Genomic DNA, 14,794 nt, shown 5'->3' on the forward strand with positions numbered 1-14,794 from the left:
ACCTGGGTGGCTCAGTTGGTTGGGCATCTAACTTCGACTCAGGTTATCATCTCATGGTTCAGGAGTTCAAACCCCACATCAGGCTCTGTGCTGACAGCTCAGATCAATGGAGCCTGCTTCAGACTCTTTGTCTCCCTCTCTCTCTGCCCCTCCCTTGCTCATGGTGTCCCTCTCTCTTTCTCTCTCAAAAATAAATTTAAAAAATAAAATGAAAATAGGGGTGCCTGGAGTGATTCGGTCAGTTGAGTGTCCTACTCTTGATTTCAGCTCAGGTCATGATCCCAAGGTTGTAAAATTGAGCCCTAAGTTAGGCTCTGCACTACGCATGGAGCCTGCCTAAGATTCTCTCTCTCTCCCTCTGCCCCTCTCCTTAGTTCATGCTCTCTCAAAAATAAATTAAATATTTTTAAAAATGAAGTTTAGGGTGCCCTGGGTACCTCAGTCAGTTAAGCATCTGACTTTGGCTCAGGTCATGATCTCACTGTTGGTGAGCTCGTGCCCTGCTTTCTCTCTCTTTGCTCCTCATGGGATTCTCTCTCTGCCCCTCCCTCACTTGTGCTCTCTTTCTCTCAAACAAAATAAATTAAATGAAGTTTATTAAAAAAAAAAAAAAAATACCACCACGCCTAGGTGGCTCAGTCTGTTAAGCATCCAACTTTGGCTCAGGTTAATCTCATGGTTCCTAAGTTCACGCCAGGCATCAGGCTGTCTGCTGTCAGCACAGACCACACTTCAGATCCTCTACGCACCCCCGCCCCCCCACCATCTCTGCCCCTCTCTCTCAAAAATAAAATAAACATTTTAAAAAATAATAAAAATAGGAGCCCCTAGGTGGCTCAGTCGGTTGGGCATCCTACTTCAGCCCACAGCTCAGGTCATGATATCACAGCTCGGGAGTTCAAGCTCCTAGTTGGGCTCTGTGCTGACAGGTCAGAGCCTGAAGCCTACTTCTGTCTTTCTCTCTCTCTCTCTGCCCCTCCCCCACTCACGCGCGCGAGCACACATTCTCTCTCTCATATAAATAAACATTAAAAAAAGTGTTTTAAATAAAATAAAAATTAAAAATACCAAGCTAAACTACTCTGCTGTTACAGTCAGATAATGTTAGCTTTGGGAAGTTGAGAGGAAGTAATGATTGACAGGAACACTAAGAAGGGCATCTGAGGTATTAGTGTTCTCTCTCTTGACCACAGTAATGGTCATGTGTATGTGTTCCCTTTGTGATAATTCAGTGAGCCATACACCTAAGATTTTTGTACTTTTCTGTACATATGCTACAAATCAAAAAAGTTTTAATATATAAAGAGCAAATCTTCCCTGACCTTTAATAATGACAGTCTACAGGACTATATAAAACATTCCCCAAACTTAAAGAATCTTACTTTAAAAGTTAGAAAAACTAGGGGCGCCTGGGCGGCTCAGTCAGTTGAGTGCAGGTGCAGGTCAAGATCTCACAGTTTGTGGGTTTGAGCCCTGCATCAGGCTCTGTGCTGACCACTTGCTCAAAGCCTGGAGCCTGCTTCAGATTCTGTGTCTCCTTCTCTCTCTGCCCCTCCCCAGTTCACGCTTTGTCTCACTCTGTTTCTCAGAAATAAATCACTGTAAAAAAAAAAAAGTTAGAAAAACTAGTGCAGTATCTCCCACTCCAGTAAGAACTTATTCTGCTTATCCTAAATCAGACCTAATAGTCCTAATAAATTCTGGATTTACCTAAGAAAGGAGATCTTGGGTTTGGGGTTTTGTGTGTGTGTGTTTGTTTGTTTGTTTTTAACTTTTATTTGCATTTATTTTATGCTGATTTACTCCCACCCTAAGTTTTTGTTTCTTCAGGGATAGCTTTTTCTTCTGCGCAATCTCCTCTTCCGCTTTAGGAACAATCTACTCTTCTTAAGGATCATCTCAATGTGGCAGGGAGAGCTCATGTATGAGTTTAATCCAACCATGATCTCTATAAATTCTGCATCTCATCTTGAGGCTTTGTTCACTGGATGTGCTCAATGATCAGAGAATCTACACCTAATCCTTAAATTCAGCATTACTCTCTGCATTTTTAAGCATATGCAATAAAAATTCACTACTTTTTTTGGGCCACCAACGCTGTGTCCAGCCCCACTGTTTGTCCTGGGCACACCTACCAATTCCACCATTGTAGCCATGGACCAGCACACGTTGCTTCAGTAAAGTTCCATCTTTCAGGTACTTGGTGGCTTTTCTGATATGCATACCCTTGATGGCCTGGGCAGTTTCATTTGCGTTCTTAAAGTGAACATGAAGATTTGAACCTCCTGATTTGCATGATTTTGTAGGGTTTTCTGGGTCAAGGGAACAGCGAACCATTTTCAGAGATCACCTCAGGCAGCTTACAGGAAGAGAGAAGAAAGGAGAGGTTTTAAAACCTATCTAGATTCTGGGGCTCCTGGGTGGCTTAGTTGGTTAAGCGTCCAACTTTGGCTCAGGGCATGATCTCGAGATTTGTTAAGTTTGAGCGCCACATCAGGCTCTGCACTGTCAGTGCTTAAGATTCTCTCCCTCTCTGCCCCTGTCCCACTCACACTCTCTCAATAACTTAAAAAACAAAAACAAAACAAAAAACCTATTTAGATTCCTAGGACTCTTATCTACTATATAGATATGCATCATAAACAGGCAGAGAGAAGGTAGTCAACAAATATTTACTAATGACAAATAGCCCAAACTTTAAACAAATTCACATAGCAAAGTCTAAAATACATAGCACAGGCAAAATCCAATTCACTGGCCCAAAGTACAACTTCCAGAAATCCCACTTTTAGAAACTAAGAAATTACAGAACATACTGCTTTTAAGGACAAGAACAATTTATGACAACAGCTATCCGTGGCAGAGGACATTGGTCCTTCACCCTTTTACTGCTGCCTGGTTCAAAAGTTCTTAAATTCCAAGCAAGGAGTTAGCTGAGGCAGATGACAATGTTAGGGGAAAAAATAAGTTGTAAAGAAAATACTTGACCAATCTGCTCTTATACCTAAAAATTCTAAAATCATTACTATTTCTACCTTCCACAGGGGCAGTAAACCAAAATATATCTAAGGTCCCCCACAGCCTAAAATTGACCTACAATCAATATGTGTCCTGAACGTCCATCAGAATTCACTAAGAGTTTCCCAGTATTATTCTTTCAGTCAACTAGGTAATCAGTGATGATAAATATAAGGTTTTTTTTAATTTTTAAGGTTTATTCATTTTTTCAGAGACAGAGCGTGAGTTGGGGAGGGGGAGAGAGAGACGGAGACACAGAATCTGAAACAGGCTCCAGGTTCCGAGCTGTCAGCACAGAGCCAGATGCGGGGCCTGAACTCACAGATGGCAAGATCACCAACTGAGCTGAAGTCGGACGCTTAACCAACTGAGCCACCCAGGTGCCCCTAAATATAAGCTTTTCTAAGGGTGAGCCAATGTAACAGACTTGGTATACTTCTCATCACTAGTGGTATTATTTTGTTCTGACTGACTGATTTTATTATTTGAGAGAGAGCATGTGCAAGCAGGGGAGAGGGACATAGGGAGAGAGAGAAACTTAAGCAGGCTCCAAGCTCAACACAGAGCCTGACGCAGGGCTCAATTCCACAACCCTGGGATCATGCATGACCTGAGCCGAAATCAAGAGTAGGATGCTCAACAAACTGAGCCACCCAGGCTCCCCCTGTTCTGTTTTTAAAACACAAGTAATTCATGTTCAATATGCAAAACAAAATGTTTTTGCAAAAATACTTCTGGAAGTGTATTTTTTTTTTAATTTAAATTCTAGTTCATTTACAGTGTAATATTAGTTTCAGGTATACAATATAGTGATTCAACACTTCCATACCTCACCCGGTGCTCATCACGACAAGTGTATCCTAAATCCCCACCACCTATTTAACCCATCCCTCAACCCAATTCTCTGGTAACCATTAGTTTGTTCTCTATAGTTAAGAGTCTGTTTCTTGGGGTGCCTGTGTGGCTCAGTCGGTTGAGCGTCACACTTCGGCTCAGGTCATGACCTCGCAGTTTGTGAGTTCGAGCCCCGAGTCAGGCTCTGTGCTGACAGCTCGGAGCCTGGAGCCTGCTTCATATTCTGTGTCTCCCTCTCTCTCTGACCCTCCCCCATTCGTGCTCTGTCTCTCACATAAACAAACATTAAAAAAAAATTTTTTTTTAAAGAGTCTATTTCTTGGTTTGCCTCTCTTTTCCCCCCCTTCGCTCATTTGTTTCTTAAATTCCACGAGTGAAATCATATGGTATTGGTCTTTCTAGGATTTTGCTTAGTATAATGCTCTCTAGCTCCATTCACATCATTTCAAATGGCAAGATTTCATTCTTTTTGTGTGGCCAATATTCCATATTATATATCTCCACATCTCTTTATCCATTCATTGATCAATGGACACTTGGGCTGTTTCCATAGTTTGGCTATTACAGATAGCACTGATATAAACATTGGGTGCATGTGTCAATATGGAAGATAATTTTAAAATAGTACAAAGAAGGTCACCTGGGTGGCTCAGTCATTAAGCATCTGACTTTGGCTCAGATCATGATCTCATGGTTGACAAGCAAGAGAGCCCCGCCTCGGGTAAAACACGGGAGCCCCGCCTCAGGTAAAACACGGGAGGGATATTTTCATATTTTCTTTCCTTCCTTTCTTTCTTCCCCTTCCTTCCTTCCTCTCTCTCCTTTCTCCCTCCCCTCGCCCCCCGCCTTGGATTCTCTCTCCCACTGCTCCTCACTCACTTGTGCCTCTCTCAAAAAATAAATGGTACAAAAAAGATTTAAAAAAAAAAAAGACAAGTACATGAAATCACAGGTCAAACTTAAAAGCTGAGGTCTTTGGTCTTACTGGTAGGCATAAAATATTACCTATTGGTAAAGACCTGCCTCTCATAGAAGATGCTGATCTGAGATGATGAGGCATATGATTTGCTAATGGGTCCGGCTGAGTGTCATTATACCAAGAAAACAGCAATGAGCAAATCACACACAAAGTCCAAGAGGAAAGCTGATAGGAGATCTCCAAATATAACAAAACCACATACAAGGATGTTCCTGGTAGCATTGTTATAGTAGCAAAATGAAAAAAAAAAATTACATCCATCAATATGAAATTGGTTGAATTATATATGCTTGTAAAATGGAATACTCAGGGTGCCTGGGTGACTCATTCAGTTAAGCGTCCAACTCTTGATTTTGGCTCAGGTCATGAGCACCCCTGCCATGTGCTCGCTCTCTTCTAAAATAAAATAAACTTTAAAAAAATGGAATACTCTGTAGCTATTAAAAAGAATGATTTAGGGGCGCCTGGGTGGCTCAGTTGGTTAAGCATCTGACAGGTCATGATCTCACGCCTTGTGGGTTTGAACCCCATGTCAGGCTCTGTGCTGACAGCTCGGAGCCTGGAGCATGCTTCGGATTCTGTCTCCTCTCTCTGCCCCTCCCCTGCTCATGCTCTGTCTCTCTCAAAAAGAAATAAACATTAAAAAAAAATTTAAAGAAGAATGATTTAGATTCATAGAAGGTGATAGGAAAATTAAGTTTTTTAAAGAGGGGAGTATCGTATAATTCAGTTGTAGATTGTATATATTCATATGTAATGAAAATTTCTAGGATATTCAAGAAACAGTAAAGAGTAGTTACCTATAAGAGAACAAGGACTAGCAGAGTGGAGAACTTTTTACTTTCACTTCACATCCTAAACTGTTTCAATTTATCATGCATATATACTACCATTACAATAAAAAAAATGAAAGCAATGAAAAAAAAAGTTAATGGAATAATGGTAGTGGTAGGAATATGATGATTTTTGTTTTCCTTTTTATACTTTCTTGCATTTTCCCAATTTTCTTTTTTTAACGTTTTACTGGGTTTTCTTTTAATGTTTATTTTTGAGAGAGAGCACAAGCAGGGAAGGTGGAGAAAGAGAGAGAATCCGAAGTAGCCTCCACACTGCCATGGCAAAGGTCAACACAGGGTTTGAACCCAGGAACTGTGAGATCCTGACCTGAACCAAACTCACTCAACTGACTGAGCCACCCACTCGACTTTCCCAATTTTCTATAATTAACAATGTATTGGGGCACCTGGCTGATTCAGTCAGAAGAGCATATGATTCCTGATCTCAGGGTACTGAGTTCAAGCCCCACACTGGGCATATAGATTACTTAAAAATAACTAAAAAAAAAAAAAAAAAAGCATTAGCACATATTGCTTTTTATATCCCCAAAACTATTTTTTTGTTTTTGATTTAACAAGTGTAACTTCTGGCTCAAATGAGGGAGGGGGATTCATAGCTCAATTATAAATACTGTGGCAATTACAAAGAAATATGGAAAGACTTCATTCTCAAAATGAATATCATTTGTTTGGAAAACCTATCATGAACACCTAGATGCCAAAAGTTAAAGAAAATCCTTGATTTAGCTTACTGGAGTTGCTCATGTGGTACTAACCCCTAAGGAAGCAAAGAGATAGCAGTATTATGAGGAAGTTGTGCCAAATTTTTAAGGAAGAACTGAGTGAATTCTATGAAAGGATGTTTTCTTAAAATTTATCAAGTCCTGGGCCGCCTGGGTGGCTCAGTTGGTTAAGCGTCTGACTTCAGCTCAGGTCACGATCTCACAGTCTGTGAGTTCGAGCCCTGTGTCAGGCTCTGTGCTGACAGCTCAGAGCCTGGAGCCTGCTTTAGATTCTGTGTCTCCCTCTCTCTCTGCCCCTTCCCCACTCATGCTCTGTCTCTCTCTGTCTCAAAAATAAATAAAAACATTTAAAAAATTAAAAAAAAAAAAAGTTATTGGGGCGCCTGGGTGGCGCAGTCGGTTAAGCGTCCGACTTCAGCCAGGTCACGATATCGCGGTCCGTGAGTTCGAGCCCCGCGTCAGGCTCTGGGCTGATGGCTCGGAGCCTGGAGCCTGTTTCCGATTCTGTGTCTCCCTCTCTCTCTGCCCCTCCCCCGTTCATGCTCTGTCTCTCTCTGTCCCAAAAAAAAAAAAAAAAAAAAAGTTATCAAGTCTAACCTCCCACCCAATGTCGACATCTTTTTTAGAACACCCTTACCACTCAATTTCTACTTAAAATATCCTAAGTCAAAAAAAAAAAAAAAAAATCCTAAGTAGTCCATTGCCTTCAAGAACAACTCTAATTGTTGGGGCACCTGGGTGGCTCAGTTGGTTGAGTGTTCGACTTCAGCTCAGGTCATGATCTCGCAGTCTGTGAGTTCGAGCCCCACGTCGGGCTCTGTGCTGACAGCTCAGAGCCCGGAGCCTGCTTCAGATTCTGTGTCTCCCTCTCTCCTTGCCCCTCCCCTGCTCATGCTCTGTCTCTCTCTGTCTCAAAAATAAATAAAAACATTAAAAAAAATTAAAAAAAAAAAAAAAAGAACAACTCTAATTGTTAACATTCTTCCTTACATTACACTAAAATCTAGCTTCTTATAATTTTCAATCACTGGCCCAGCTGTCCCAGTTCTGTCCTCTGGAATTAAGTTTTTTAAACAATTTTTATTATCTTCATCTCCCTCTTTAATCGTCTCAAAACTAAATCTCTCAATTCCTCAAATTGTTTCTACACCCTTCATCATTCTAATCACTTTCCTATAAAGAAATTCTAGTTTCTCAATGTGCCTCTTAGAATCAAATACTCCAAATGAACACAAAATTCCAGATCTGATCTGACCACTCTCATTACCTTCTTTGTCTGGGTCACCATAAACAGTATAAGACTAGTTGCCAGGCAGTATACAATTCATTGTCAAATTAGTGGTACTGTTCATACCACAAATGATTTATGTTTAAAGGAGTTCAGAGGTTAAAGAGTGTAAAGGAGAAAAAGACCACGGTGGACAGGAACTTAGGAAGTTTTCAACAACAACAAAAAGGTAGACTCTAAGTCGAGAAAGGAATAATACATTTTTGATAAGCAGAAAATTCAAAAAGAATATTTTTTGGGGTACAAATGCAGAACAGGAATGAGCAAAGTTAGTGCTAGAGCTAAGTATCTGCATAAGAATAAGCAAGAATACAGGGCCAAAAAGGAGAGCCCTTAACCTGTAGGCAATAAGGAATGATTAATGAGTTAGATCAAGAAACTGACTTCTTTAGATGTCTGGGGATAATTAAATACCAGTTTGCCAATTTCTACATCAGTTTTTACAACTGTTTGAACTTTGACTACAGGGAAAAAATCTCTAATTCAATTCTACTCCAAGATGAACTGAAATTGAGTTATACAATATCATTACACAGGCTTATCTCATAATATGAACAACATTCCTATCTGCCAAAATATAATACAAGGAATATCATTTTAGAAAGATTTATTTTGATCCATTTCTGTAAGTTTCCCTAGAAAGAATACTTTACCATTTAATATGAATACTTCTCTACAAGGTAGCTACTTGTTTCAGTAATTAATAATCTTCAAGATCTTCATTCAAAAAACAATGACCTGCTGGCCTCCAATCCCTCAGGTTCAAAAGAAGAGAGACTCCACTAATATAACATGAAAAAGGAAAGAAGAGGTTAGCTAAATAGCAGAATTTCGAGACAATGAAAGTTGACCCATATTAGAACAAATGAAAATAGCAGCAGCTCCTTCTCTGAAGTTATTTAAATTCAATTAAATAGGAATTTCTGGTTTAATAGTGTTCCTGCCTAACGTGTCTTTCATAAAGACTAGCATTGTAATAAGGTATGGCAGTAGGGATTTTAACTGTCCAAGGGACATTGCAAAACCCAACCTCTCCCAAATCCTGCTACTCAACAGCAGGGATCTAAAGGAATAAATAGATTCCCAGCTGCTGAGAGAAAACGTCTTACTAAAAGCAAAGCAAAATTCTCATTAATGAAAAATCAACCATGAAGAAAAAAAATTGTCTCGTAATCCCTGGAAATAGCCAAATCCATTTTGGGTTAATGCAGATTTAACAAAAACAGAGGAAGAGAACAGAGCAAAACAGTTCCCTTTGCCAGTAGCTGAGGGAAACACCTATCAGGGAAATCACAAATAACAATGCTTCTAATCCACTGAGCCAAAAGAAATATGAACTCTATCTAGTGAACAGTACCAGGAAAATGCCCTTGTAGATAAATTCTCCCTCTCACCATCAAGCCACCTTATCCTATCTTGTTCAACACCATTATGATAGGCCATAACTTGAATTTTCCAAGATCAAATTCAATGGGTAATCCAAACCCTGTTTTTTCTGATGAGCTAATCTCTAAAATCACAGTCCTCACATGCATGTATTTATTCAAAGCCAGCGTTGAGCTTCTGTATCAGGCACCAGGAATACAAAAACCAGTAACAAACAGTCTCTACCCTCACGGAGCTTAATCCATGCACCTTGCCTCATCTTAAACCCCAAAGCTCTTGCCTTAAAATACCTTCTTAGAGGGGCCAACTGTTCTCAGTGAAAAAGCAATAAAGGCCCTTTAGTTACTGTAATAAAAGCTAATGAATATACACATAAATCATACGTCTTATGTTCGCTCCAAAAAGGAGAGAAGACAACACAACTTTCCAAGTCGAATATGAGAATAAACTTAGCCTAGACTACAAAGAAGCCGGGAACGAGACAAGCAACACAGGGGTGCAAGCGAAGAAATACACTAGAAGAAGGGATGTGACCGCTGTACCACATTGCGTTCAAACAACGATAAAAAGAACCTGCTACTAAGCCGCCTTTAGTTTCACGGTGCAGGGAAAAGGAAAAAAAGAATGGGAGACTGCCTACTCTTGAACCAACTATTCGCGGTCACCTAGCTAGTCCACTCTCACTAGACAAGAGCGCCAGTCACTGTTTAATAGGATCTGGGCCTGCCAGCCAACAACTCTGTCACATGGCCACTGGAATGGAGAGGTTAACAGTCCCTCACGTGAGAGTGAGGAAAAATAAGAAAGAGTGGAAAGAACTCTTTAAATGTTTATAAATGAGTTAACATAATCTACCCCCGAGGCACGGACGAGAAGTGAAGTTTGGAAAAGGTGGTACAGCAATGCCCACTGGAAGCTTGTGGGGACCCTTCGGCGGCCCGCGTCTTCCTCCCACCCTGCCACAGTCCACACACTCACCGCGCACACAGAGCAGCGACATGGCCGAGGCGCTGGCAAGTCGCCGCCGCACCCGGCAGCTCCCTCTTTCCTCTCAGCAGGTGCCGCGGCTGTTCCCGTAATCGGCCCCACAGGTCTGACCTCTCCACATGGTCCCCGTGGCAGGCAGCGTCCCGCCGCTCCCTTGAACCCGCTTCAATTCTCAACGTCTGACCGGACTCCCGATAGCTGTGAGTACGGGCAAGCAGGCAGGAGACTGGGCGCGGCACCGCGGCGCCATCGCTAGGAGGCAGGAGCTACCGGGACTCTCTCCCACCCCGCCTTCGCCCCACCGGGAATCCGGAGAGCTCCTAGAAGGAGCCAACCCGTGGCGCTCCGCCTCTCAGCCAATCAACTCACGCCTAGTCCGCCGACCCCTCCTCCCATAAGCCCATAAGAGGTGGGGTTTCCTTCCTCTTTCCCTACGTGCAAGAAGACAGCTCCTCCCTCTAATAAGGCTTGGAACTGAGAGGGCGGGGCTTCCCCACACCTGTGTCAGGAGATAACTGATGCCCTCTGCTCCTCCCACGTGGACAGAGCTCCCACCCAAGATTCATTTGATTGAAGAATGTTCATCGGACTTCTTTAAAGAGTCTAGCCATTGGAGCCCACCGAGCACCTACTTATGGTAATTTAACAAGATCGTACCATGGGCAAGTTTTAATTACCAACTACAGAAAAAAAAAAGGAAAATAACTGAGTGAGCATAAAGTAAAATGTTTGGAGACTTCAGTTCTGTTTGTTTTATTTATTTTTGAGGGGGGGGGGGGGGGACAGAGGAGCCAAAGCGGGCTCTGCACTGACAGCAGCAAGCCAGATTTGGGGCTCCAACTCACCAACCATGAGATCATGACCTGAGCCAAAACCAAGAATGGGAAGCTTAACCAAGCCACCCAGGCACCCCTTGGAGACTTCAGGTCTTATCTAGATCTTGTTACCTTTTAAGTTTATTTATTTTGAGAGAGAATGCACAAGCAGGGCAGGGGCAGAGAGAGGAGAGAGAGAGAGAGAGAGAGAGAGAGAGAGAGAGAGAGAGAGAGAGAGAGAGAGAGAGAATCCCAAGCAGGCTCCTCACCATCAGCACAGAGCCCCACAAGGGGCTGGAACTCACGAACTGTGAGATCATAGCCTGAGCCGAAATCAAGAGTTAGACGTTTAACCACCTGAGGCACCCAGGCCCCCCTAGACCTTTTTTTCCTGCATGCTATTGTATCTCCAATGTCTATAATAGTACTTGGGACGTAGAAATCAGTCCGTAATATTTACTGAATGAAGGATAGAGGGAAGATAGGCATTTTAAGCTACGACTTCTGGTAAGATGACATATGCACATATGAGGAAGTGAAAAAGACCAGAGCAGAAAACATGAAGACCCGTAGTATAATGCACAGATCCAACACCCCCTCCATGCCACAGTTCTGATTCAATTGGTTTGGGGTAAGTCTCAAACTATTTTTAAAAGCTCCCCAGGTGGGGGCGCCTGGGTGGTTCAGTCGGTTGAGCAGCCGACTTCGGCTCAGGTCACGATCTCGCGGTCTGTGAGTTCGAGCCCCGCGTCGGGCTCTGTGCTGACAGCTCGGAGCCTGGAGCCTGTTTCTGATTCTGTGTCTCCCTCTCTCTGACCCTCCCCGGTTCATGCTCTGTCTGTCTCTCTCTGTCTCAAAAATAAACGTTAAAAAAAAAAAATTAAAAATAAATAAAATTTTTAAAAAAGCTCCCCAGGTGATTCTAATGTGATGCCAGGGCTGAGCACCATTAGAGGACATGCTTTCTAAGGTTTCAGTAGCCCAGCTTGGGTGTCAGCATTTGCAAGCTCTTGGTCCCATAGGATTCTGCCTGCTAGACCCAGGGAGTGTCCGTCAATCTAACATGGTCTTTGCCCTCCAAAAACAAACCTATCAGATGATTTTTCTCACTGGAAAAGTTGCTATGAGAAAGTGACCCTCCAAATGCTATGAAAAGTTGCTATGAGAAAGTGACCCTCCAAATGCTATAGCAAGAGCCTAAAAAAGACAACTTGATCTTCCTAGTGCTCACCCAAATTTGGAATAATAATCCTGAGGAAGATTTTGACCAGGACACTCAGCCAGCCCACTCAACACAGATGCTGACCATAAAAATAATGGGCATTCTCTGGGCTGCTGGAGGTTGAACTACCTAGCTATTTAGGCCAGCTGTTCTTTATAAAATTGTGAAGCGCATGAACTTTGAAGCCAGTCAGATCCACCTGGTGTATTATCTATTGTCATGTAATAAACTACTCCAAAATGTAATGGCTTAAACATTTATTATCTTATAGTTTCTGGGTCAAGAATCTGAGTAGGGCTAGATTGGATCCTCTGGTTCAGGTTTTTTTACAGACTGCTATCAAAGCGCCAGCTTGATTGCAACAGGATCCACTATCAAGCTCATTCATGTGACTGTTAGCAGGACTCAATTTCTCTTCAGCTATTGAACTGAAAGCCTCAGTTCCTTATTGGCTATTGGCTTGTCTCAGTTCCTTGTCTGAGACAAGATGGCTGCTTCATCGAAGCATTCAAACTGAGAAAGCAATAGAGTCTGCTAGCAAGATGGAGGTTACAGTCTTTTTAACATAATCACAGAAGTGACTTCCCCTAGTTTTTGCTGTATTCTATTCATCAGAAGCAAGTCACATTTTAGGGAAGAAGATTACACAAGGAAATGAATATCACCAGGAGCTGCCTCATTGGGGCAGCCATCTTTGGGGAACCATCTCAGAAATCTGCACACCATACCTAGATTTGAGTCCTAGCTCTGATACTTGTGACCTTGGGCAAGCTACATGGCCTCAATTTCCCAAAGAATAATGATAGTAACTACTTTATAAGATAGTTTCGAGGCTTAAATGAGGAACTGCATTTAAATTACCTGATGCATGTCCAATACATGTTTGTTATTACTTAGGCTGTGGATACAAAGGGAGGAATGTGGCTGGGAGGTAAAGAGAAGGTAAGCAGAGCAAGGGTCACTGTCTAAAGGTTGTGATGAAAGCTCTGAGGCATCCCAGTTTCCCAGTTTAAAGTTCAGAGGAAAAAGGCAATGAGGTCTTCTTGCCCTCTAGACACTTGACCAGGACCATTTATACTCATCAGCAAGGTAAGTGTATCTTCAGAAGCAACTCAAACAGGGATAGAAAGCCAGTCCTCCATGCCTCAGTCTTCATTAGTGTTTCCAAGTACAGTACTTGAAAGTTCTCCAGCATTTGGAGTTTACATTGGTGTTTAGCTGGCAGGTAGCTGAGAGCTAAGACTCTAAAATCCAGTAAATGAGAGGGAAGGTGAGAGGGATCAAGGAAAGTAGGTAGTGAAGAGAACCTAAGAATCTCAAGAGGGTAAGACCAAAACACCCAGGTTTGGCATTGTTGCTGCCTCTTTGGGAGGCCTCAGGCAGGAGAGAAAAGGGGACTGGGTAAGAACCCTGATGCAGGGGTTCCCTCTACCAACTTTATGACTATCTTTAAGCTATTCAACAAGGTCATTAAAAGTTTACTCTTTCTACAAGTTCCTTATCCCTTGGGAAATGTCTCCCAATGCCTCCATAGAGAAATTTAATATAAATAACTAAATTAACAAATATTTATTAAGTGTTTCTTAGCTCAGTCTTAATGAAAGGAAAAAGTAAACAAAGCACTATCCTTTGTTTACTATTCCTAACAAAGTTACTATCCTTAAATAGTTTATAAGGTGATAGGAAAGGTCTGTGAAAGAATAAGGAACTAAACTAGGGCAGTAAATATGGAACTGAGGGGGAAGAAAAGGGACAATCCCTTTAACACTTCTCAGTGTTACAGAACTAATGTGATAGAATTTGGCACACAATGACTATGAATACAGTAAAGAATATCCTTTCTTTAGTAGCAAACCATTGGATGAGAAGGCAGGGGGAGAGAGGGAGAGAGTTTTAAAGTCAGGTTGACTGGAAGGATGATGCTACAGTTTTTACTGATAGATAGGAAATCAAGGATGCATAGGTTCTGGGGAAAGATGTTTCCTTTTGAACACATAAAGTTTGAGATTGTGTGGTATATTCTTGCAAATAAATGCATTAGATGATGTGGAACTGAACCCTAAGCAATTAGTCCAAGCTAGAGACAGAGATTTCAATCAATAAAAATGTAACTACTTTAATCTCCATTTTTTATAAAGAAAATGAAGCAAAACTGGAATGCAGCCTAGCTGCATCTTTCACCAGAGCTCAAGCCGTTAGCCATAATGCTATATTGCCCCTCAAATAGTAGAGGAATTCAGCAGAAGCTGTGGAAGGAATCAAGATAAGCTTCACAAGAGAAGTAGCATGTGGAGGAGATGGATCTCAAAGCATGGATAAACCTGAACATGCAAATGTGGAAGAAAGGGTATTTCATATACAGAGAGTAAGTTGCATGAAAAAATCAGGAAATGGACACATTGAATCTGTACTGGCATTTAGGAGTAAGCTGCAAGGAATCTGAGAGTTGGAGCCCTATGGTTGTCAGGAGACTATATAGAATGAGAAAGGAACAAAGGTCATTTATAGAGAACGCCTACTTTTAAGGAGTAGGAAAAAGAGACAGAAAAGGACTGGTCAGAGAGGGAAAACAGGAAAATAAACAAATCACCTGTATAGTGTTCCAGTATAGATCTTATCTCATTGAAGAGTAATTGCATACCTATCCTTTCTTTAGACACAGAGC

General features: G+C 41.8%; 1 protein-coding gene across 8 annotated transcripts in view; it reads right to left on the reverse strand.

Annotated features, from left to right (window-relative positions):
- Positions 1 to 10,444, reverse strand: part of UNC13B (unc-13 homolog B) — a 237,437-nt gene extending 226,993 nt beyond the window's left edge. For 3 of the 8 annotated variants that reach the window (XM_058694996.1, XM_058694994.1, XM_058694995.1), the window contains exon 1: positions 10,084 to 10,406. In XM_058694996.1, the coding sequence (XP_058550979.1) occupies positions 10,084 to 10,105 (22 nt within the window). In that variant the 5' untranslated portion in view covers positions 10,106 to 10,406. Of the gene's footprint in view, positions 1 to 10,083 lie in introns of all 8 variants that reach the window. The other 5 variants (XR_009251620.1, XM_058694990.1, XM_058694991.1 and 2 more) reach the window with 5 other exon arrangements.
- Between the last annotated feature and the right edge of the window lie 4,350 nt (positions 10,445 to 14,794).

This window comes from Neofelis nebulosa, chromosome 12 (genome assembly GCF_028018385.1).
Source record: "Neofelis nebulosa isolate mNeoNeb1 chromosome 12, mNeoNeb1.pri, whole genome shotgun sequence".
In the NCBI taxonomy this organism is placed as follows: Eukaryota; Metazoa; Chordata; class Mammalia; order Carnivora; family Felidae; genus Neofelis; species Neofelis nebulosa.